Source organism: Trachemys scripta, chromosome 8 (assembly GCF_013100865.1).
Source record: "Trachemys scripta elegans isolate TJP31775 chromosome 8, CAS_Tse_1.0, whole genome shotgun sequence".
Taxonomy (NCBI): domain Eukaryota; kingdom Metazoa; phylum Chordata; order Testudines; family Emydidae; genus Trachemys; species Trachemys scripta.
The window spans coordinates 95,025,932-95,052,361 of record NC_048305.1 but is presented as its reverse complement, the minus strand read 5'-3'; the positions used below and the strand labels follow the sequence as shown (position 1 = coordinate 95,052,361).

Genomic DNA, 26,430 nt, shown 5'->3' with positions numbered 1-26,430 from the left:
ACAACTGGAAACACTTAGCAAAAGGCAAAAGCCATGCAAACCATTGAGGATGAGGAATAAATAGGGGGTGGGAGTGGAGAGGAAAAGGGAAAGATGTAGTAAAGGAAAAATAAATGATGCATCCATGGAAGTGATGGTAGGCATTGGTAAAAGAGTAAGTGAACACCTCAAGAAGGAGAGAGAAAAAAAGGACAGATACCTACCCCAACCTGCGCTATCTAGCTACCGACCTGTGGACTTATAGTATCACCAGTAGGCTCACCAAATGGATCACTGTTGGAAGAGGCCTGAGATCCATCAGGCTAGAATACAAGAACATAACACCTTTTTTCTCAACAACAGGAAGTGAAAAGGCAGTAAGAGATTATTTTCATGCTAGGGACACATTCTATCACGTGCAGCTACTGTAGGTTTTAAAACACAAAGGGTAAGTTCCTACAATTAATATGCTTTCAAAATTTGCATGGACTTCAAATGGGTGTTGCATACATAAGGGCACTGATTTAATGCCTGTTGAAGTTGATAAAAGAGCTGCTCCTGACTTCAATAGGCATTGGTCAGACCCAAAATGACAGCAGGCCCAGTCCCTGAAAGCAGATCTTGGACTAAATTCATAAGCAAATCTATGTGAATCAGAGAGAGTTTAATCTTGTGTAATTTATGCTCTCTTCTATCCCCTCTGCATGTACGTTACAACAACATGGGCTCCTTTTAGCCTTTCTTTGACTTCAACTCAAACCCAGTTACCAGGGCATTTTATGACATACAATCCCCATTTAGCCAACCTCTGACTTTGGCCCACTCAGTCTCACTAAGTGTAATGGAACCTTAATGGAGAAAAATCATACGCTAAAGGCCCACAAGTGAGGTATATAACAAGAACAACAACTAGCAGGAAAATGTCAGAATGTGTAAGTCAGTGTGGGCCATACTGTTTTAACATATATACTCTTACACCTTCTTTTGCTTCCTCGGCATGTATGTTATGTCAACCTGGAATCCCTTACACATCCGTAAGTGGTGTAAGTAGATTGATGGATGTTTGAGGGTACATAACTTACACCGCTTTACATATCAACTCTGAATTTAGCTCCTTAATATTAATACATACTATTGTCAATGTTCGATAGCTATCGAACCCATACTTGGAAATGAAAGTTCTCTGCAACTTCCCTTAAAAAAATCCACCAATCCTATTGAAGTATTTATTTGACATTTCCAGATGACTTTCAGTTACTCCCTGGTATTTTCTAGCTAGAAAAGTCTAGTTAGTATTAGGAGTCATGCTACTCACAGCCTCCTGCTCTTCACTTTTGCTTGGGCTTTCAAACCCCTCTTCGAAGAGGTCATCTGCAGTAGGGTCACTGGTATGAGAGACTGATGATTTTGATGGAGAACTCTGTCTGGGAGCAGGGGTTGGAGCTAAAGAAAGATGATGGCAATAATCATGGGAAATAAATTCATTAATTTGTTTAGATAGACAAACTATTCAAAATCTATTCATGCTTAACTCCCCCAATTTTATTATTCCTAAATTGCTTGATTTCTGATTTAAGCAAACAAAATCATAGTCTATAGTCTGAAAATTATAACAAAAATGTCACCAACTCCTTATTTTTATTCCATGCTTCAAATTCACCAACCCCAACATAAGAACACTCCACAAATCAGTATATGAATTCTGTGATTTGAAATAAATTTAATGTAAAGCCTATTTCCTTTTTCAGCCTTTTCAGAAACTCGGATGTTTGTTTTTAGCTGAGATGGATGTTGGGGGAGCTTTTGACCAATAAGAAATTTCAAATGACAAGAAAAAGATCTTCATGGTGCATCTTTACATAGACTCTGAAAACAAAGGGCTTATCTATATGGAGACATAGTGCATGGAAAGCTGGGGTGTAAATCTACTGGACTCTGCCCTGAAATAGCAGTAGGTCAAAGCACACTACAGAACTTATAGTGCATGGCAGCAGGGTCCACCCAGAAACAAAGAGAATCATAGAATCATAGAAGATTAGGGTTGGAAGAGATCTCAGGAGGTCATCTAGTCCAACCCCCTGCTCAAAGCAGGACCAACGCCAACTAAATCATCCCAACCAGGATTTTATCAAGCCGGGCCATAAAAACCTCTAAGGAGGAGATTCCACCACTGAGAACAGCTTATTTTCCATCCTCTTTGGAACCCCTTCAGGTACTTGAAGGCTGCTATAAAATCCCCCCTCACTCTTCTCTTCTGCATACTAAACAAGCCCAGTTCCCTCAGCCTCTCCTCGTAAGTCAAGTACCCCAGCCCCCTGATCATTTTCGTTGCCCTCCGCTGGACTCTCTCCAAGTTGTTCACATCCCTTCTGTAGTGAGGGGCCCAAAACTGGATGCAATACTCCAGATGTGGACTCACAAGTGCCAAATAGAGGGGAATAATCACTTCCCTTGATCTGCTGGCAACGCTTCTACTAATGCAGCCCAATATGCCATTAGCCTTCATGGCAACAAGGGCACACTGCTGACTCATATCCAGCTTCTTGTTCACTATAACCCCCAGGTCCTTTTCTGCCGAACTGCTCCCTTAGCCAGTAGGTTCCCCATCCTGTAGCAGTGCATGGGATTCTTCTGTCCTAAGTGCAGGATTCTGCACTTGTCCTTGTTGAACCTCAAAAGATTTATTTTAGCCCAATCCTCCAATTTGTCTTGGTAACTCTGGGCCCTATCCTTACCTCCCCTCCCAGCTTAGTGTCATCTGCAAACTTGCTGAGGGTGCAATCCAGCCCATCATCCAGATCATTAATGAAGATGTTGAACAAAACTGGCCCCAGGACAGACTCCTGGGGCACTCCGCTTGATACCAGCTGCCAACTAGACATCGAGCCGTTGATCACTACCCGTTGAGCCCAACGATCTAGCCAGCTTTTTATTCACCTTATAGTCCATTCGTCCAATCCATACTTTTTTAACTTGCTGGCAAGAATACTGTGGGGAATGTATCAAAAGCTTTGCTAAAGTCAAGCTATAACACATCCACCGCTTTCCCCATATCCACAGAGCCAGTTCTCTCAACATAAAAGGCAATCATGACCAAGGCATGACTTGCCCTGGGTGAATCCATGTTGACTGTTCCTGATTATCTTCCTCTCTTCCAAGTGCTTCAAAATGGATTCCTTGAGGACCCCCTCCGTGATTTTTCCAGGGACTGAGGTGAGGCTGATCGGTCTGTAGCTCCCCAGATTCTCTTTCTTCCCTTTTTTAAAGATGGGCACTATATTTGCCTTTTTCCAATCGTCCGGTACCTCCCACGATCACCACAAGTTTTCAAAGATAATGGCCAATGGGTCTGCAATAACATCAGCCAACTCCCTCAGCACCCTCAGATGCATTAGATCTGGACCCATGGACTTGTGCATGTCCAGCTTTTCTAAATAGTCCTTAACCTGTTCTTTCACCACTGAGGGCTGTTCACCTCCTCCCCATACTGTGCTGCCCGGTGCAACAATCTGGGAGCTGACTTTGTCTGTGAAGACCAAGGCAAAAAAAGGATTGAGTACTTCAGCTTTTTCCACATCATCTGTTACTAGGTTGCCTCTCCATTCAGTAAGGGTCCCACACTTTCCCTGACCTCCTTCTTGTTGCTAACATACCTGTAGAACCCTTTCTTGCTACCCTTCATATCCCTTGCTAGCTGCAACTCCAATTGTGCTTTGGCCTTCCTGATTACACCCCTGCATGATTGAGCACTATTTTTATACTCCTCCCAGTCATTTGTCCAAGTTTCCACTTCTTGTAAGCTTCCTTTTTGTGTTTAAGCTCACTGAGGATTTTGCTGTTAAGCCAAGCTGGTCGCCTGTCATATTTGCTGTTCTTTCTGCACATTGGGATGGCTTGCTGGGCTGTTCTCAGTGGTGGCAGATGACAGACCAAGGAGCAATGGTCTCAAGTTGCAGTGGGGGAGGTCTAGGTTGGATATTAGGAAAAACTATTTCACTAGGAGGGTGGTGAAGCACTGGAATGGGTTACCTAGGGAAGTGGTGGAATCTCCATCCTTAAGAGGTTTTTAAGGCCCGGCTTGACAAAGCCCTGGTTGGGATGATTTAGTTGGGGTTGGTTCTTCTTTGGGCAGGGGCTTGGACTAGATGACCTCCTGAAGTCTCTTCAAACTCTAATTTTCTAAAAGTAATATTATTAGGTTCAATCTAGCTTCTATGAAACTCAATAGACTTCTGTTGGCTTCCATGGGAGTTGGATCTATACCAGTGTTAGCACTCGTATAATGGAATCTCTTTATAAACATTTTTTTGCAACCCCACAGTATAAGCAGATTTATGTACCTAGAGCGAAATTCACTCCAGTACAGAGGGCCAGAAGAAGACCTATTCACCACTTAAGTCCCACTGAAGTCTCCAAAAATATGGCTGGAATGGGACTTAAAATGGCTCCCTGTAGATATGAATTTCACTCCTACTGCGTGAATATTTTCTCATCAATAGTTTAAATATTTTCCAAACTAGTTTAAATGTGCTTAGTTTAGGCACATTTTGAAGAGCAGACCTATTACTGTTTTATTAAAAATTAAATTTTATCTTGCAACCTTTGAAGTTGTTGATTTCAATCACCTATTTGTAACCTAAATCATGTTTCCCTAGCTCCAGGATGCCACTAACAAGCTTGATCACGCATGAAGATACTAAGATCATGGGTATTTCAACATAGTACACCAGAGAAAAGGGAAAAGCTTTGAGGAGACGGTGACATTTGAGGAAGAGACTGCAATTGGAAGGATTTGGGTACTTACGTGAATTTGTAGATGGCGTTGTAGAAGTCACAGGAGTCAAATTTAATTGAGAGATGTCAAAGTCATCACAATCATCTGCATCCTGTGCCATCCCGACTTTGTTAAAATAGCTGGAGAAGGCCTCTGAGGTACAACTGAGGGAAGGCTGGTCTGGTTTTCGTGATGGCACTGGCGGAGGCTGAGCCATCTGGAAATCTTTGAACATTTCTTTTCCCATTTTCTGTCTGGGCCTGTCTGTCTGTGGACTTGATCTGGTGGAATCGCTTGTGGGTGGAACAGTAGCTATGGGAGCAATGGTACCTTGAAACATGGCTGCTTGTAAAGGCATAACAGTTTGTGTTGGCATGAAGGCAGTTGGTTGGAACTGACCAGCTACAGATGGCCATGGTTGCTGGGTAGGAGAAAAAATACCAGGTTGGCCCCATGCTATTGGCTGTCCTCCCTGCATCACCTGAGCAACTGGAGGCTGAGTACTCATGGCCAATTGTTGTTGAACGAGTGGTTGCTGTCCCCAGAAGGAGGGCAGGACAGCTCCCATTGCAACATAACCTTAAAGAATAACAACAGGATTGTTTTAGCGCATGGATATGAACAGCAAGAGGATGTGGTACAGGAAACACTGTCAGTCAGAAATACACAGACTGTGTTAGGAGTCACAGGGACCTTTACCAATTTATATCACTTTCTTAAATGTGTCAATCCTATGCTCTTAGCATGTGTACAAACAGTTCAATAAATAAAGCATAACTGGACTGACTTTAATAATAATCACCATCCCCACTCATTAGAACAAAAAAATTATTCCCCTCCTCCTCAAATCACACGAATCCTACCCCTTCCCATAATCTAGAGAGAAAAGATACCATGTTGGAGTGCAGTTTGCCTTGAAAATCAGCTAACCTGGGTTTTGGTAGATCAAAGAACAAAGTGAGTTCTGGAGCAGAGGACTCCTCACAAAAAATGGTACGTTGTGTAACTCTACACCACTTCTACACCAACTCCACAGAGGACAGGAGTCTGTTACAGCCCCACTAAAGAACTCTAGCTTGTTAGCTCATGCTATAGCAGCTCATGCTTTTTGCTCTGGAGGGCCCTGGTTCAATCCCTAATATGTCGGCCCAGATGGGAGCCATCAAATTTACCGTTCCAGTTCAAGCCAGGCGACGGTTAGCTCAGGGACCTGCTTGGATTGCAACTGCTTCTGTATCTCATGATAATAGAGGTTTTCTCTGATGGGGGCAGGACTCAAACCATTAAGGGATTTGTAGAGGAAAACCAACATTTTAAATCGCACCCAGAAATGGACACAGTGCAGATTATGAAGCACATGGGTTCCTTCTGAGAAGCAACCCTAAGGAAAGGAATGGCTAAATTTCAAATAGTTCATGTTTCTTAGTGGTCTTCAGGCTTGGCCCTAAGTAGAGCACTTTGCAATAATCCTATCTGAACGTTACAAAAGTATAGATAACTGAGGCAAGGTCTATAGAAGATAAAGGCATAATCTCGCCAAATGCAGATGAAAAAGCACGCTTGGCTACTTCAACACCCAGAAGCCACTAAGCATGCATACTATGAATTAAAAAAACATACTTGAAAAATTAGAGGTATATAGTACTGTATAATAGATGCAAAAATCTGCACTGGGTAATAGCTTATAATGAAAACCCTCTAGCTAGGGGAAAGAGTTGAAGATTAAAAACTGGAGTCATTAAAACATTCTAATTTTGATTTGACCCTGCTCAGACAAAACTTCCTTGTCAAACTAATGGGAATCTTGGCTGAGTATGGACTGTATGACTAGACCTTTTGTTTGTCATTTACGATTGAAAAGAAAAAAAAAAAGATGAATCCAACAGAGTTTTCAACTGTGTTTAATATAAAAGGCTTTCTGAAACTCTACCCCGAAAACCTTTATTAAAGAAGAAACTAGGCGACACGCTTATGTTTTACTAATACAAAATGATGTTATATTAATACGAGACCCAAATGCTACATTAACAATTTTAATTTATTGTTAATATTTTACAATGTGGAATCTCTCTTTCCTCTTCTTTGTACTGGTATAGCAGTAGAAAAGAAACCTTTCCTTGACCTATAAGTTTTCCTTACCCTGCTTTTACCTTTTACTTTTGGTTTATTTCTGGGTTTATTGAATGCAAACTGTAAAGGAGTAAGACAGCAAAACAAAAATCATAAGCAATAGATCTTGGAATCATTTAGCTAAGGATAACAATAACACAGCTTAAATATGTATTTCAGCAAATGGTTATGATGGGGAATGTGAAGTAGGACCCTCCACAACTTTGTCAGAGCAATTTCCCATGCCATAACCCCAAAACACTGCATTGTAGTTATGACCTTACTGACTAAGGGACACTGGAGGGTACTTCTTTGGAAGAAGTACATCAGAGTTTTCCATAACCAGTTGACAAACAGGATCAAAGTGCTTATCTGGTTCTATTCCATGTATCGGGTATGTTACTTTCAAGTGCCAACATAATAATGGAACATCGGTACAGTAAAAGATTACCGCTGTGTTACATTCCAGGACAGATGATACAGTACATTATAGCATTGAAGGTGTTAACCATCTAGAAAACTACTGTTGAATGATTCAAGGCACTCCTTTTTCTCCTTCCCAAATCGGACTGAATGAGCTGTTTTTGCAATGCTCCCAGCCCCTAGCAGCCCAGAGAGCAAGACCAGAAGTCAAACCCACATCTCCTGCATGTTAGTGCAGAATATTACATAAACTCTGAATTTTGAGCACTTTGAGGAACATAGAAAAGCCTATCTGAAATGTCACACTTTGGCTACATGGAATAGCTTTAAAAATGGTCACAAATTCTTCACATTTCTTGCTGTGCCATCATTTACTGTATGTAGTTCAGAATGTCCACTGTTATTACTGGAAATTCAAAGCTAAATAACTTTCCCTCTCCTATTACAATAGCTTATAGGTATGTAAACTATATACTTGAACTTCCAGAGACTTTTTAGTCCCAGTTCTTTTTTTACTTCATCGGATATTAGCAAACTCAATATACTGAAGGTTCAACTTGGTACTGATTTGGATTTTCTTTTTCCTGAAGTACATTAATTGTAAGACATTACTGTAAGTAAGTACATTGCAGTAAGACAGACTATATTTTCACATTTCTATAGTGGAAAACTTTTTAACCCTTATGTTTTGGATGTTGAGACATAAAACAGAACAGATACCTGAGTTCCACAGTCCAGTTGAGCTAATATTTTCTAAATGACCAACCCTAAAATTAGTCTTTAAATAACCCTATTGGGTTCTTACCTGAGGGTACAGCAGCAGTGTTGAAAGGTACAGAACCAAATGTGTCTGTAATAGCAGGAAGTGACTGGCATGAAGATGGGATAAAGGCATCACCTGGAGTTGCAGGAGTCTACAAAAATGAGACAGGAATAAAATACAACGGTGACATATCAGCTACTGTTTCTGCCATCGGGAATTGGCATGCACTGAGGTGCCACATCCCCTTTATCTCCAAAAAAAGAGAGCTGCAGAAGTAAAGAAGCAGCAGGAAAAAGATCAGCAGCACCATAAGACAGAAGACAACAAGAAAAGACAGAAAAAATACAGAGCTCTTGGACCATGAAGAAAAAGAACAATATAACTTGCACAATCATATATCACGTGCAAATTTCTGACAGCACCTGTTTCTTAAGAAATAAAAGTCTGTGATTCTGAGGCTTAATTAACTGAGGATTGATGTAAACAATAGACAGAAAATAACACAGAAAGGATTTTAAAACAGGGTGAAATTACTGTATTACAGAAGAATGATTAAATATTGCTCCAGTTCATCAATAGGCCTAGAGCCAAAGTCCTGCATGTTAGAAGAAGCCTGGTCCTATTGTTAAAGATAAGGATTAGAGATGGGAGATCTGAACTCTCTTCCTAGATGTGCCACAAAATTCCTTTGTTACCTTAACTGCTCAGTGCCTCGGTTTCCCCATCTGGAAAAGGAGAATATTTATATTCCCCTATGTCACAATCTGTTTTGAGGCTTAAAAATGAACTGGAAAAATTCTCTATTTCTACTTTATAATGAAGACATCTTGTTTCAAAGGCTTCCTTCTCCTTAAAATAACATACACATTTTTGGTTTTTACTTGTTTTTAGATCCTTCTTCCCTCTCTTAGCTGAAGGACTTGGATATGATCTTTGGAGGTTCCGAAGAGCCATTCAAAGCTGTAACCACATCTGATGCTCTCCTTCCCGAACAACTGAGTTTTTGACAGAGTCCCACACAGCAGATGCCTCTGCTAAACGGAAGTGGGATGGGAGCTGCAGCTCAGGTTACAGCCCTGTACGACATCACCATTCAGATCTCTATTTAAAAAAAGTTTGAGGCCATCTTTGCACATCACAAAGAGCAGCGTGATGGGGTGTCCATGCCACACAAGGCCCGAAGGGGTCATGGTGGCTGAGTAGGTCAATTAACTGCATTGGCTGTACCTGAAGGAGGACCCAGGGAACAATGAGGATTAATTATAAAGGAAGCTCAGCTGCACAGGAACAGGAGGGGCCTGTAAAAAGCCCAGTAGCTGAGAGCAGAAGGGGGCTGCAGTCACTGTTAGGGTGACAGCTGGCAAGGTAGGAAATAGCCCAGAGACACAGAGTAAGGGACAGGACTTGATTACTTGTTGTAGAGTCCCTGGGCTGGAACCCTGTGTAGAGGGCAGGCCTGAGTTCCCCTACCAGCCACGGGGGAAGTGGCACCATTAGGGGCAGTGAAAGAGAAGACTGCGAGGGACAGCGGGTCCTGAGAGATGTTGATGCATGTGATTTCCCCGGCAGGGGAAAACCATAGTGACCTGACTGGAGGACAAAGCCATGAAGTGGGAGCAGTTGAGTCCTGAGAGAGCAAGACAGACGGATGGAGTGCAACCGCAGAAAGAGGCGTCAGCCTGGCAGAGTTAATCCCCAGATGTGGTCAGAAGGAGATGCGCCAGCGGTGACTAGAGTACCCCGTGACAAGCAGTGATTGGAGAAAAGGATTTTTCCCTTTTTGAATATGTTTGCTTCCTAGTTCTCTTTTATTTCACCACTGTTTGAAAAAACACTTTGAAATCCTTCATATTGGAGTGCATGCTATTCACCATCCTGCATTTCTACACATGGCTACAGTAAACCTGCTTTTTACCAGCAAGGTAGAAAAAGACAGGGCAATTTTCCCTGGGTACTTACTGGGGGAGAGGTTACATCAGGAGGAGTGGACATGTCCCCAAAAAGCTCTAGTTGGGTAACAGCCTGCAAAGAGAAGAATACATCTGTATTTATCCTTTAAGGAGAATCAAGGAAGAGGGTGCATTAGACTGTAAACAAGTAATGAACTCATATCACCTATCCAAATTAAAGCTATTTATACCTTGATTGTCCCCTCCGCTGGGATGGACTAGGCCATGGGGCTGGCTCACAAACCCAGAGGAGGCTCGAACATCTGCCCCTGGGAAACTCTTTTATGGGAGATCCACCACAGAAGGGGATAGGGCACAGAGAAAGCATCCACAATGGGGCATATTATCTTTCCACTCTTAGCTTCACTGGGCACAGGGGATATGTGTATGTCCCATTGCCATCCAACCCTTCCACCATGGCCCCATCTCTGATCTCTCATGCCCCAGACTACAACCTCTGTGGGGTCCAGGGGAAGCGGGTTGGATGTTGCTATGGAGTTGGCTGAGACCACCGTTCCCCATGGGATGAGTGTGGCCTGCATGCGCCCTAGGGGATGAGGGGAGACACGATTAGGCCATTATGATTGGATAACTCTAAATTAATTTCATGCTAGAAATGTTTTACCAGGGACTCCATTATGGTTTTGGTTTTGAAATAGATCAACCAAAGAGGTCTCTCTTACTTGGACCAAAAGGGGGAAAACCCTTTCATAACATAGAGCAGTCTCAGTGGCTGCATGAGCAAAGTATTGGCCGAAGCTCAGACTCAGCACTCACAGAGATGAATTTAGACTGGACAGAGCCACTAGTGACATGGAAACCGAAGCAATTCTGAAGAAGCCTTGCTTTGACTGTGTCTTCTATGGTACAGAAGCCAAAATAGTATGAAACAGGTTCATAGTGATCAAGTATTTACATCTGCCATATAATATTAATGATTCCTCCTGCACTAAACTCCTAAAAAAGTATAATTTATTTAAGTATTTTGCTCAAAAAGAGCTGCTTAAAGGTATTTAGGCACTGATCATAAGTGGGATCAGTTGTTGGAGTACTATCCTCCTAAAATTCTTTGTATATTTAATTTTTAAAGGGACTTATCAAATTTCCTGTTGTGTTGCACAAAGTCAGATTATTACGGTATCTGTGCAGTATGAATTATTGCCCCATTATGAAACAGTCTGGGAAAACAAGATGACATGGTAAATCGATGAGTATTCAGAGTAGTGAAATTCAAACACAATGAATAGAGCTGGTTGAAATTGTTTAGGTGGGATACTTTTTTCTTTTTTGAAATAAATTTGCTGGAAATGAAAAATTTTATTTCTTTCTTTGTGATAAAAACATGAACCTTCCCAAACAAAAAATATGTGGTATTTGATTTTTTTTCCATTGTAAAATTGGAAAATTCCTGTGAAAATTACACCTCTACCCCGATATAACGCGACCCGATATAACACGAATTTGAATATAACGTGGTAAAGCAGTGCTCCAGGGGGGCAGGGCTGCGCACTCTGGTGGATCAAAGCAAGTTCAATATAATGCGGTTTCACCTATAACACGGTAAGATTTTTTTGGCTCCCGAGGACAGCGCTATATCGGGGTAGAGGTGTACCAAAAAAAAGCAGGGGGAATTTTTGTTTCTTTAATTTTTTTCCATGGAAAATACTCACCATTTTCTGACTAGCTTTAACAATTAATTACTGGTCAAGATTCTGGAGTCTAACTGCCTTCCCCCATCAACCTTATCATTTAGACCAGGGATAGCTCCCCTTTCACCCAACCTCTGAAAAATATCAGGGTAAAATCTTTACAGTTTCATTTTAAATTAATCTCTAGACCAGTGGTTCCCAAACTTGTTCTGCCGCTTGCTGCTAGAAGTGGAGGCCAGTACATCCCTCAGCCCGCCAGTATATCCAGCAGCTCCCGTTGGCCTGGAGCAACGAACCACGGCCAGTGGGAGCCGCGATCGGCTGAACCTGTGGACGGGGCAGGTAAACAAACCGGCCTGGCCGGCAAGGGGCTTTCCCTGCACAAGCGGTGGAACAAGTTTGGGAACCACTGCTCTAGACGCGATAAATCGATCCCCGAATCGACGCCCGTATTCCACCTTGGCAGGAGGAGTAAGCAGAGTCGACGGGGGAGCTGCGGCGGTCGACTTGCCGCCATGAGGATAGCCAGGTAAGTCGAACTAAGATACTTCGACTTCAGCTATGCGAATCTTAGTTCGAACCCCCCCGCTAGTGTAGCCCAGGCCTTTGGTACTAATAGAAGAACTATAGAACTAGTCTCTCCAAGAGATGAAGCAGATCACTCTGGTACTGTGCACAAAATTGCTAACCATTTAATCTTAGCAATGTCTAGAAAAACCTGATTGATAATGATACTCCTATTTAATCATTTCAGATGAAACTTCATGCCAACCAGGTGCCACCAATGGTTGCGGGGATTGTACAATAGCAAAGAGTTACTTCCTTCTAAGATCTCTAAATTGCTTGTTTGAGGTTGTTCCTAAAACTTCTGTCTCTGCATCATTGTAAAGCTTCTGGCTAGAACCTCCCCCAGTCTCCTCTTGTCTGACTTCCTGCTAGCATTCTAAAGAAACTGTACATGTGCCTTCACAGATGAGACCATGTGGGTTTTCCCTGCCCACAGGGAAGGATCCTCCAAGCCTTCCTCTCCCACCATAAGGGAGAGAAAGTGAGAAGCAGAGCTGCCAGTGACTGCATGGGGTACCAGGTAGTGAGATCGTGTCCTGCACTACCCAAGTTGTCAGCCTGGAGGGAAGAGTCTGAGTAGTGGGCAAGGGGCAGAAGTTTTGATGGAACCCTTATCCCACGATTCATATTAATCTAGCCTGATGTAGAATAATCTACATTAATGAATCTATATTAGAATGAATCCCACAATTCATATTAATCTGGCCTAATGCAGAATAAGTACAACTGAGAATTTATCACAATGAATCTTTCTGAACTCAAGGTTTCAGCATTTAGTTCAACAGTGGCAAGTCACATAACCTCTCTGTGACTGTCACTCTGTAGAATGGGGATAATGATACTTTTCAAAGTGCTTTAAGGTGTGTGCACCTGTGGAAATTCATCTCAGGTAAAGCTCCAATGAGCTCACGAGAGCCTCTCTGATATCACAGTGATGGGGACTATATAAACTGATTGCTGGATAGAGCAATATTGGGTTGCCATTAATGTTTATTCTAATGAGCCCTTCTTCATGGCGACCCCAGAAAAAGAGCAATATATTGACAGCAGAGTTAGTTTTGGCATGACCGCAACTTTGTGTACAACAGATGCTAGAAAGCTATGTCAGCAAATCTAAACTGTAATTTGGTGTGAAAATAACCTTCGAGGATACTTGCTAGAGAGGCTTAAACAGCAACATTTGAATCTGGATTTCAAATCCCTCAAAGTCTGGGATTGTTTGGATGAGGAGTTCTAGTTCTGGACCCTCGCTAGGGCTAAATTCTCTACTGGTCTAAATGAGCACAGCTCCTTTCACATAAATGGAGTTTCAGCCATTGGCAGAAATTTTGGCAGCTAATCTTTACCTTTCATTGGTTTTAAACAGTTTCACTTTCTGGGTCACCACACAGATGAATTTGCCAACTATATCATTTCTTTTTAAATTATTCGTACTTGGCATTAGCTACATTCTGGCGCAGCTAAACCCAAATTGAGCGTTTTCAAATTGCACTAATTCTAGTGGCGATTTCATCGACATTTCCCTTTCACATTTTTAGTGTCATAACCTTACCTGAGTGACTGTAACAAGATTTTCATCAATGTCCAGCAATAAGTTTCCATTCTGCAGCTGTAAAGCATGATTTATGACAATGAAATGAATGATTTATGAAAATGACATGAGTTCTGAGCATGACAATGATAACCTCCATAATTATTGACTTCACTATGGAAATGAAAACCCTTTCAGCCTTGTAGCAAGCTGCTGTACTCACCTCAAAGATAACAAATCACATGTTTAACAACGGTGCATTTGAATGCTGTTAACATCAAGTGTAAATATACATTACACTTGCCTGTAGTACACTCTTGTACAAATGCCAGTTCTGTCGTGAATAAGGCTACATCAGTGCAGACATTAGAAATAGTTACTCTTTAAGGGATTAATAAGTTTAGCTATAAAAATTCATTATGGTGCCTACTCCTGTGCCCATTGAAGTTAATGGGAATCTTTATTGGCTTTAATGGGGAAAGGAGTTGGCATTCTCAGCTAAATAATTTGATAATATACACGTGGGGTAAGAAAAGGCTCTAAAAGCAAATAATATATGCAGCAAAATACAATGTCTATTTAACTAGGTAAAATTATGGCTTTTGAAAAGTGTATTTATAAATTAATAAATGCACATCTAAGATTACAAAGACCCTTTCTATAATCTGCAAGAGAATATTTTTTAAAATCCTGGTATTAATGAATCCAAGATAAATCTAAATCTACAGGGTTGTGTGTAAATGTATATATAATGGAATATACTAAAAATCCCACTGTTAGCTATAACTATAATATCTGATCACTGACTTAAATGTCATCAGAGGACTAAATTTGAGTGTGATAAACATAAATGTTTTAAAGTGGGAGGGGACAAACCAGAATGATTTTTGCAACATAACGAGAACTACAATAGCAAATGAATTAAAGTTTAATCTGTGATCCGTTTAAGAGTGCAAGGGGCCAGAAGATGCCATTCCAGGAAGCTGGAATAACAAAGGCCCAGGAAATGGGCTGACAGCGGAAGAGAGCAAGCAGTCCTGAGGAATTAGGAGTTGGATGTAGGGGAAACCCCAGAACACTATTCCTTTAAGGGCCTAGGATCGGGAGCCCTATCATGTAGGATTGGACAGGACTCCCTTCTTCTCCAACCCATCGGGAGGAGCTCTTTGGAGGAGGGCAGTATATAGACTGCTTTCTCCTTCAAAATAGTGCAGACACTGGCAAGAGAAGGAGGTCAGAGCCAGAAGGCTAAACTCCAGGGAGAGACAGCCATGAGAAGCAGCCCTGTGAAGACCAGGCTGTGACTGTGTGTGGATGGCAGAAGAGCCAGAGATTTGAGCTGCAGTGATGGACTTTATTGGTGGGACAGTCTGGAAATGTTTCTGGGCATTAAACCAGCCCCAAGTAGAAGGCAGTAGAACTTCTAAGATGCCGTGGGGAGTTTGTATGGGGGCCTGAAGAGGGAGCACACAAGGACAGCTGCTGCAAAGGGAATTCTGGTCATGAGGGACTGCTCAAGAAGTGGCAGCCCTGTTACCTGATGACAAACCCACCAGTCAGTAATTCATTGGAAGTTTAAAAATAGCCTGAGAGGGTGGTTCTCCTGTGTCTCTGATAATAAAATTCTGGCAAAAAGCAATGCCAGATGAAGAAAGTATGACATATTATATATACAGGGCCCAATATTGTAGACTCTGTGTGTGAGGAACTCCCACTGAAGTTAAGGGAAGCATGAAATCAGGCTTAGGCTATTAGCCCCAGAACCTCACTATAAATCCAGAAAGCATTCTTGATATAAAAATTGAAAGGCTTAGGCCTTGAATAAGGACCTCAGGCTTTAGCCAACAGATTATTTTTCTTGATTTTGACCATCACTTCACCTAGCCATCTCTACCAATTCTTTACAGGTTATTGAGAGTCAGATTCTGCCCTCAGCCATACTCCTGCAGCTAGCAAAACCATTTGAAAAGTAACCATACCATAGCATGGAAGAAACACGTGTGCAGCATATAACATTAGTAATAACTTGACTGTGCTACAGTGGGACGTCCCAGAAAACAGTTTGCCCATCATGTCACTGCACATCCCCAAGTGCCCAATTATCCTGTGGCATTTGGACTGCATCCTCCATCAGTTCACGTTCAGCATCACTTACTGTTGAGGAGAGACTTCAAAAAGGTGAAATCGTAGTGTCTATTAGAGCGTGGGATAGTGTTCAATAGCAACTTCTCTGGGGTTGCATTAATGTAACTGAGGACAGAATTTGACTTACTGAGTCTTTCTTTGGTTAGACATTTCAGTACGAAAGGATTTATTCTCATCAATGAAAGTAAACAATCCTCTCCCACTCTCCCAGAAAGACTATATAAAAAAAGAGAAATATGGAAAGATGCTTGGTTCCTTGATCTTTCTGTAGAATTCCTCTGTCTGTGGATTTCTCTGTGTCATGATGTAAAAGCTGCCTTTAATTACTGGAAAAACGCATCTCGTCTTACATGAAAACACTGCCACAGCTTATTCAGCAAGGAACAGAAAAGTCAGTTGTAACCACACAGCGGTGGGCAGTGGAAATAGTATTAATCCTCATATCTTGGTGGTATTAAACCTTATAATGAAAGCTGCATCTTCCCATGTAGATGTCTGACATATGCTGTAGGCTTTTAAACATTAAATATTTAAATCTGGCTTCTTAAAGCAGGCTTTAAACCACTCCTGCTGGCAATGAAACTTCTTGTGACATTTTTCACTATTCAGTGGAAATGAGAGCGGAAGGTGTATTATTCTGGAGTTGGAACATATTTGAGGAAAGCCTACAGGCTTTGACTATAGAGTTATGCAAGCGGTAGCTTTCATATACCTAAATACAAGAAAGTCACTTCTACACTTTATCTGTTGATCCAATAGGGGTTGGAAAAGTACTTTGTTGTGTTTCTTGAATTATTGCAAAGATTGAGATTTACAGCAGAAGAATTCTGCAGGGACCCCAGAGGTCGGTAAAACACCGTGCAAACCTTGCTATAGAAATAACAGGCCAGATACTCAGCTGTTAATCAGCATAGCTCCACTGAATTCAATGGACATATGCTGATTTACAACTGCTGAGGACCTAACTCAATATTTCTGTACTTTGATTATGAAAGAGACAGGAACAGTGATGACTCAGAAATCGTTGTATAGAAACTTCAGAGGATGAAAGGAGAGGAAGTGGTCAAAAAGGATGAAAAGTGCATGGCAGCCTCATCTTATTCTCTAATATAGAGCTCTGTGGGTTAAAATGACAGAATAAAGTACTGTAGTAAGTATGGTAATTAACCAGTAAGGAAAGTAATTAACTTTTTATTTCTTTCTCCTTTCCTCTTAGCGGGCTCTTGAGAATGTCATGAGGACTCCAAAGAGCAGAATATCAGTATAGGTCTAGCACGTGTTCTTGATAAGACGACAGATGCTTGACAGAGCTACTTGCTTGCAAGGGTGGATGTTGAGTCTGAAGGCATCTCTCTGTACAAGTTGTGATAAGGAACGGACCCTGTGGTTTGGAGTAAATAATTTAAAGTAGCTCTTACATTGAACTGAGGTTGCTTGACTGTGTTTCAGCAAACTTGGTATATAAAGTTCAGGAGACTGAACTGAGTGATGCAAGAAAGCCAGCAGGGCACTAGAAGAAAAGCAAAATGGAGACCAAAAAGGCAATACATAGAGGACCAATTTTTGTAAGACAGGATAAGATTCTCAGTGCCCCAGTTAAAAAGATGCTCTCCTGAAAATGCCCTGGCAAGGAATTGAACTATTCACATTCAGAAGTTAGCTAGTTACTAAAGTTCATATGGCAAGACCCTCAGTTTGTATCTTTATGAAGTATTTATATTTTGTTAAATATATTTCAAATCAAATGCATGTTAAATATTTTAAGCTTTCAGAATTTTCAACGTTATATACACAGATGTTTCCTTAAATGGCGATTTACTTTTGAGACTGTTAACATCTGTAAAAGCAAAATATTCTTTAAGCACCCCCATTTATATTTCAGAGATGGGCATGAGCCACAATGCATGAATCAGGCTCCAAACTTTCTCAAAACTTAAAGTGTTTGCACATCTGGGAGTTTATTTATTATTTATAACCCATTATAAAAAGCTGAGCCATGCTTGAAGTTGGGTTTGAACTTCCCCAAAGTCCAGGAATGTTTGGATCTGGGATTTTGGTCCCGGCCCATCTCTAGTGAATTCATACATAGGTAAAGACTGCCATATCTTGAAGAGCACTCCATGTACCAGTTACAGTGGAGTAATTCCACATAGCATATTACTCCGGATTTACACAAGTGTAACTGAGGGCAGAATCTGGCCTACTCTGCCGGTGCAGAATGCAGTTGCTAACCTTAATGGAACAGGTTGCTGTAAGCACTTAGGACCAGATCTTCAACTGGCATAGGTTGGCTTACCTCCATTGACTCCAACTGAGCTCCATCTATTTAAACCATATGAGAATCTGGCCAAAAGTAACTGCACTGGCTCTCTGATCACTTTCAGAGAGTGCTGATGTTTATCTTTAGTTGACTTAGTTCCTGAGAGTTTGCTTCTCTCCTTAAACCCTTTCTGCTACAGTCTCTTTGTGGTCCCATGGGACAAAACTCTCTTTAATGTCCAAAGGAAGGTTCTCCCACTTGAGAAGTACTTCCTTTGGACATCTCTCACTGGGGCAGTAAACCCTGGCAAGATTCAGATCATGATGTAAGATGTATTCAGCTAAGTTAGCTGTGGCTTGAATCTCCATCTTAGAGCATGTCTACACTGCAGCGGAATAGATGTACATGTACTAGCTTTGAGCAAGCTATCCTATTAACAATAGCAGTGTAGCTACGTCACTGCAGGTGATGGCCTGGGCTAGCCATCTGAGTGCTAATCCATCCGAGACCCTAGGTACTTGGGTGGCCAGCCCATGCCAGCACAGCGACAGAGTTAGATTAAGCATGCTAACTCCACCAGCGCTCATGTGTGTGTATGTGAAATTAAACCTCCAGCTGCACTCTGTTCCTGCCCCCTCTGCCCTTGTGTTAGTTCACTGCGGATTGCTATATTTAAATGGTGGTTAAAAATGTTTTTTGTAAGTAAATGGTATAGCAATAAATGAGGTATGGGGTAAGTTTAAGAGTAATTGACACAGTTGGTGGGTTATTTAAGAAATGTTTGAGTATAATTATCCTCTCATTTGTTAGCATTTCATACAAAGTAGGCTTCCTCAGATAATCAAAATATGTGTATTGATTCCTTCAGGCTTATTTTATTCCATTTGATTCGAAGCTGAGTTAATTCTGAATTCCCTCTGTGCCTTAGGTGTTTATTCTTGATGGAAATGCAATTTGAAAGATTCTTTCTAGGTGTTTACCTCTGATAGACTCTAGTCAATCAGTCAAGAATCTAAAGTGGTGACTATTATATACAGTACCTAACAACTTCTCCTTTATTTTTAAATTTTACTCTCTATTCTTTAAAAATTCCCTTTTAAGCTATTCTACACAGAGATCTTCCCACACAGAACTAGTCTGAAACAATTATTTTATTTACCTGTTAGAAAATACAAATGGAACTAACAAGACATGTGCCTAAAATAACCCTGGCTATTTTGTATCATTACCCCTTCTCCAATTTTCTTTTTTAACTCTTTGAGGCAGACTTTTTCCCCTTTGTTTGTACAGTGACTGGCCCAATGGCACAGTGACTGGCATTTGAACACTACTGTAATTATTATTACAAACAGGACTGAGACCAAAACCTCATTTGAATTTGGGGCTTAGATCTGAATATCTTATAGCATATTCATAATGGGCTAAACAACTCCTCAAATCTGAACACGCCTGTATTAGGAGTGGCTTATGAATTTAGAAAGTGTATTAAAAATGAAGCAGGTTAAACCTGAAGAGATCTGACATTAAAGAAAGCCCATGTTAACAGGTATTAACCTGTGGTCACCACATAGTTTTTCTTGTATCCTGAGCAAAACAAAACCCACACAAATAGGATGCATCAGTGAACCTCAATATTTAGCGTTTTAAACTGCTAAAATCAGTTTCTTCCTCCCCTTTTTGTATTATCAGAAGCATCCATTTTTCATTTAGAATGAGTAGTCACATCACAAATATTTAAAAAAAACAACTTGGCTAGCCCAGAAATGCCACTTAAGCAGTTAAACTAAATGTCCCCACATTATTCATGGCTTTGAGAGTTGACACAGCCTGCTTGCCATTGATATTTATATTTAATATGTACTAACAGGGGTTGATATTCACACACTAGAAAAATGAGTGTCCTTCTTCTTCTTTAAGTACTGTGCTAACAACACCCCGGAGAGTTCACTTTCACTGTACACAGCCACTGGAATACAAAGAGAATTTAAAATACAATATTTCTTACCACTTACTATAGAACAGCCCCTTTTTAGCTGTAGATTTATATACTGTTGCTACACTGGTGAATGTGTACGAGAGTGTGTGTGCGCGCATATATGAGAGAGTTTAAATGCCAACAAACAAATGAGGTCCAATGTTTTGGTATATACTGTGGCAGATTCTGGCCTGCACCAGATTTCTGTTCAGCATAGGAAGGGAGCGGGAGGGGGAGAGAGTGTAATGGAGCTGATTCTGGCTGCTTGAGTGTCTCAGGGCTAACCTCAGCCTCAGCTCTCATTCCATTTAGAGTTACAGTCCCCTTAATAGTCTCTATGCCAGTGGAGCAGAGCTCGGACATCTTCCCTCCCCCTAAACTGGGAATGGAAAACAGGTGAAGGGCCAGGACACAGCACGAGCACCACAAGAGTATTTCCCGATGCCAGGGGAATTCTTGGCTGGACGATAGCAGGTTTACGGCACCTGTATGGCATAAAGGGGCCACATTGTCAGTTCTTGTGACTGTATTGTGAATACCATGACAAGCCTGTGTGGTTGCAGAGAAAAGTCTGGAAACATGAAATGAATCCAGTACCCTAAAGACTCAATCTTCCCCCACACCCTCCCCCCAAACCAGAGGCAAATAAAAAATAACCCAAAATTGATTCTTTTTAAAAAACACAATTATTTTTAAGCCACTCATGGTTTTTGAACTCTAAGGGTTAGCAGTACTGGAGCAATAACCAGGCTTGAGAATCAAGTCCTCTATTTATACCTGCAATGTTGAATGCTGCATTGCGGTGACACTTTCCAAACCGTGAAGTCCATGCATGTGTAATCATATATGATAAAAAACTGAGGCTCCACATTTGTCTATTCATAATAGTGTGGTATAACAGTTGTATTGGCACTTGTATGGGATGACCTGCACAAGTCTCCAATGGCTTCATCACTAAATAGTAATGCAATAACATATGTGTAACTCAAACTGTACTCTAATACCATTTACCATGCAATGTGTAATAGGTGTGGACCTGCCTTAATAATTTATGAATACTGTATGAGACGTACCTGTTGAGATGGACTGTATACCTACATTGGATAGTGGAATGTTTATTATGCACCTATATTGCTTTAATTCAATGGCTGTTTTTACCAGGAAGATAAGAAAGGTAAGAAAGAATAGCCTAGCACATACTTGAAAAGACAATGGGAAAGCTATTAGCTTTGAGGATCCTGCATCTTGTCCCCAAGGAAGTTGCAAGACTTGTTTGGCCAATGGTGCGAACAAACAGACCACAGGGCTATAAACAGTTAGGCCGTGTCTACACTGCACTTTCATCATTAAAGCTTTTGTCACTCGGGGTGTGAAAAAAACACTGACCAAATGACAAAAGTTTTAACGATGAAAAGCGCTGGTGTGGACAACACTTAGATGGTGGGAGCCGCTCTTCTGACGACTAAGTTACCGCCCCTTGTTGGGGGTGGTTTTATTTTGTCACCGGGAGAGCTCCGACTGACAAAGAGCGGCTACACTGGGGTAACTCTGGGGGCAAGTCAGGAGTGCACTGAATCCTGAAAATCCTGCCACAATGGCTTTCTTAAGCAGCTCTAATTTAAGCCAAGGGGCTGAATCACCATCCAGGACTGGGGAAGCGCAAAAATGGAGTAATACCACCTTTGCCTCTCATCTTCATATTATGCGCTGATCACGGATAAGCAACACTCCACTGCCTCATAGTCACATTGACACTCATGTAGTAGCAGAAGAATGTTACTCTTTGACAAAGTTATTTTCTATATTATTTCTTAAAGTCACAGAGAATGATACAGCTTAAAGTTTACTGCATAAAGTAAGAAAATATAACAATACCTAGGAAAACAATGCCAGGTAAACTTCTACCCCTAAATTTATGTTTCTTTGTATTGGACTTTTTTCAGAGGCTAATGCAGTGAAAATTCCATCCAGCTTCCATAATGCAGAAACTGGATGGACGTTTGTGAATCTGCCTTTAAAGTTATCTGAATGCATAGACATTACAATGCATCAGACATAGTCATCATTTAATCCTGGAGCATCTGTACAAACACAGAGAGCACTACAGGGTCACCATTCACTCCTGTCCATGGATAGTTCCTCCATTAAGCCCAGCCGGGTCATGTCCTGGCATACAATGTCCTATCACATAGTCAGTGATCAGCCTCTAGGTCAAACGAACCTTGGTTGTGTTCACTTTATTTTCTTTGGCATCCTATCATCATCTACGGGATCTCCACCATTATAATCTTTCTGATTGTAGCCAATCCTCTACCCTGATTTCACTTGCTATTCTCCTTCTAACTTCATTTGTTTCAAAATCATTCCACTTGACAGCTGCCATCTTTTGAAGAACTCTCATCTCTACTGCCTCCAGCCTTCTGATGTCACTTTCATTTAATGCAGCTGCTTCCAGCCCTCAGAGTGTTAGTACCCTGGTTTGATACATTTTCATTTTGGTACCAAACATGTTTTTAATTAGTCCATAATTTCTTCTGTTTCTGTGCAGCAGTTGTAGCTAAGGCACATCTCCTTTTAACCTCATCCTTGATGGCAGAGCCATCCTTTAGGTAGGGCAAATCGGGGCGACCACTCCGGGCCCCCCTGGCCGGTGCAACTGGCTGTCGCAGTCGGTCCCAGGAGACATAGGTGCAGAAACTAGGGGTGCAGGCAGTGCTGCAGCACCCCCAGGGTCCCAGCTGCCACCCTTAAAAATGTTTCAGCGCCACTGTCGGAAGACAAATCCGTCACTTCCGCAAGGCCCGCCATCTTGTTGGCAGTTAGCAGAAACAGCGCCCGGCTCAGCCGCCCGCATATTGGTGCAGCGAGTCCCCAGCCTGGCCCGGAGCCCTGAGCCGCCGTGGTGCTATGACCAACAATAGCCTCGCGGTAGGTGCTGGCAACTGCCAGCAGCAGCAGGCAGCCCAGCATCAGGCTGGATCCGTCCCACCAGCCCAGCTGCCAATGCAGAGCAGGGCTTTCAAGCCAGCGGGGGCTGATTTGTCTGGGTCCCGCACCCCTCTAGGGACGGCTCTGCTTGATGGAACAGTTGGCACTGATCAAGCTTCCTAGGTAAATAAGGTTCTCCTTGTTCTACTTCTTCACTGCTGCTGCTGCATTTCAGCACATTATCTATTGTCTCTTTTCCAAAATACAATAAACTCTAAGGAGACAAAGTGGTTTAAGTTCAATTTGCAAGGTTGCAAAGTGCATAAGCATTAATTCAAACATTGTCTGCCAGTTGTATGACATCACTTGCATAAACTAAGGAGCTTAACTCTAGATCATCCAATGTCATACCCTCCAATTTGTCTAACATTCTTATTGTCCAGTTTAAATACATGAAGAAAAGTGATAGTGATTCCACAGAATCATCACATCATATAATACTTTATTATTAACTTTTGCCATGATCACCACTAAAGGACCTGGCATGATCTATAATGGCCATCTGTTATATGTTGCCATTAGGATGTTAATAGGGGTATGACTGGTAAACTATGTTAATCAGAAATGGTTACTATATGGGGAGAATTTTTTAAAGCGTGAACAACTTAGCCATTCAATTAAAAATGAAAAAATCAATGATTCTCATCTCTTCTATACCAATGTAAATCGCAATTAATCCAAACCAACGCCATAGAAGTCAATGGAAATAGCATGAAATTGGAATCAGGCCCATTGTATCAAGGGGAACTAATCTCTCTTTTGGGCACACATCCTGCAAAATTCCACGTTAAAGAACAAAGCTAGGCAAGCCCAGTGACAGTGAAACGCAGTGCAAATATAAGTCCAAAATCAGCCCTTCCTTCCTTTCAGGCTATTTCCACATCACCAGATCAGTCTCTGTGCTCTCTGTTTGCTTGTTGGTTCCCTGCTGTACATGTGCTACAAGCAATGCAGGCGTTGAGACTGATCAAAGGGAGTGCTGCTGGGACACACGTGAAGGTGTATGAGTAGTATCCCCATGCTGAATGCCTAAACTGAAAGTCACTGAAAGCACTAAGCTAGGAAATAAAACTTGGTGACAAAGAGCACAATATGAGACCACCATCTTAATGCTAGTGCTGTGTGGTCTTAATTATGGAGGATGCAGTCAGATCTCTGCCTGCCTCACTGTTCCTCCATTGTGTTAAATATACCACTTTTGGCAGAAATATATTTGATATGGTGAAGTTAAATTTACAATTCTGTGAGGTAAATCGCACTTGCTTGGAGGTTTATAGAAAGCGAACGCAAATTAGGGCACAAGCATAGCCAAAGGAAATTCATTTGCAGATTTTAAGGGTACACCTTTTGCAATATTTGTCCAACACTACTCCCAGGTAACTTCAAGACAGGTTTCAAAGAATGAGTGCTCAGCCACATTTGGTGCAAGGAAGGGATGAATCTTTACAGCAACCTTCTGAAATCTTTAGTAAGTATCGTTAGAAAATCATAGGACTGAAGCTGAGAGAGAGGAGCTGTAACCTGATTTATCTAGAGAAGCCAGATTAGAGAACCAAGAGTGAATATGACTGCGAGTGTCTATGTAGATTATCAGTGGTGCTCATTAGTCTGCTGTAGTTAAGGATCTGTGAATGTAAAGAGCAGGCATAGAAATGTTGACAGACCTTTGATTATAATCCTGTGACTGGGAATCACTGTGACATTTATATTTATCAACACACTTATTTTAGTGCCTCTTGGTGCACTATTCAATGCATGTGTTTACTTCACAGAATATTCAAGGTGAGGCACGTGACTAGACAAGTGCAGAAGTCGGAAAATGTTTTAGAATGAAAATAATTTTTACAAGGTCTGGGTAGGCTGAGGAAGGATCTAGCTTTAGCAAAGAATAAATATAAGCAAAGAGCTCAAACATATTGAAATGTCAAAATCTACAATGTCAATGTAATCTTTCAATCTTGTGTTCTGGGGTAAGTAGGTTATCCCAGAATATAGGGTATATGACTTATGGATTCTAAACTCTAAATTAGATAGTAAACTCTACAGGACGGGGCTGGGACTTTCTATGTGCCTGACACTACTCAGGCCTGATTAGGGTCTTCAGGCAATATCAGTAATAATGCTTTGTAATGGTACTTATCTCTGAAAGAAAAACTGTATTTCTTAGAAAATAGCTGATCCATATACTCAAAACTTTACCTTAAATCCTCTAAAAGAAATGCCAGTGTTCTTTGGTTTTGTTTTAACTGTTTCTCTAGGACACACTTGAAATTCAGAAATTACTTTATTTTTAATCTTATTTTTTATGGCCAAAACTTCTTTTTTTTTTTACTGTCACTACTTTAAAATTCATTCAACTGTACAACTATGAATTTTATACATAGCCATATATAAATTTGAAGGCTGGAAAAGTCAGGAAAAGTATCTTGTGAAATAACCTTGTAATTGAACAAACTTCTAAGAGCTCTTTCTTTGACCTCAATAACTAACATTGTCCAGTAAAGCAGGTTTCTGAACAGTGAGATAAGAAAACAGCATCATTTATAATGATGCTTTTTCTACCCAAAACTTTATCACACATCTCCAGAACATATACTCGACATGAATAGGGAAACAGAGAAAGATTACTAAGATATGCTAGCGGTTACAGGATTTTGAGAATGAATGTTGGAGATGGGGAATTTATGGCTTATGGACACATTCAGGGTCTGATCTTGCAAACTTAATTGTGCTGTCCCATTGGCACCAACGGGATTACTCGTACGAGTAGAGATACGCAGGATGGGGTTCTCTGTAGATAACATAAATATAGCAGTCAGAGGCTGCTCAAGACAATCTGCCACCCTAGGCAGAACATCAGCGTGCCCTCTCTCTCCTACCACACAGCATGAACCCTGTGTGCATTAACAGTTCCTTTACGTAGGGGCCAGGTAGGGAGGCAAAGCTTCCAGCAGGAGTAAAAGGAACAAAGCCTCCTACACTTGACAGTCTGCAGAGTGAAAGTAGGAGGAAAATATTGAAAATAAGACACCAGAGAAAGTCTGGTCCACATGGTAAACCTGACTGGGCAGGGACGTGCCCTCCCGCATCTTCTTGGGATCCGGTATAAAGGTTTATGGGACCTAAGTGACTCCTGTAAAACTGCACCCACATATCAAAGGGGATGCCCATGCAGACAGGAGTGACTCCCTGTGATATTCTGACCCTGCCACCTACGTCAGTTCCCCTTTTGGGATGAGAGAATAGCATATACAGCAGTGTGCTCCTTTGTAAACAAGCTTCTCCAGGAAGACTTCCAGTGGGGTCCTCCACCCTAAA

The 26,430-nt window shown here is 41.4% G+C and overlaps 1 protein-coding gene across 8 annotated transcripts in view; it reads right to left on the bottom strand.

The window, feature by feature from the left end:
- Window positions 1–26,430, bottom strand: part of DAB1 (DAB adaptor protein 1) — a 706,595-nt gene that overhangs the window by 13,329 nt on the left and 666,836 nt on the right. For 6 of the 8 annotated variants that reach the window (XM_034779096.1, XM_034779098.1, XM_034779094.1 and 3 more), the window contains 6 exons: window positions 13,766–13,822; window positions 10,008–10,070; window positions 8,091–8,199; window positions 4,784–5,332; window positions 1,295–1,422; window positions 204–302 (listed from right to left, as the gene is read on the bottom strand). In XM_034779096.1, coding sequence (XP_034634987.1) covers window positions 219–302; window positions 1,295–1,422; window positions 4,784–5,332; window positions 8,091–8,199; window positions 10,008–10,070; window positions 13,766–13,822 — 990 coding nt within the window. In that variant the 3' untranslated portion in view covers window positions 204–218. The remainder of the gene's footprint in view (window positions 1–203; window positions 303–1,294; window positions 1,423–4,783; window positions 5,333–8,090; window positions 8,200–10,007; window positions 10,071–13,765; window positions 13,823–26,430) is intronic. The other 2 variants (XM_034779101.1, XM_034779102.1) reach the window with 2 other exon arrangements.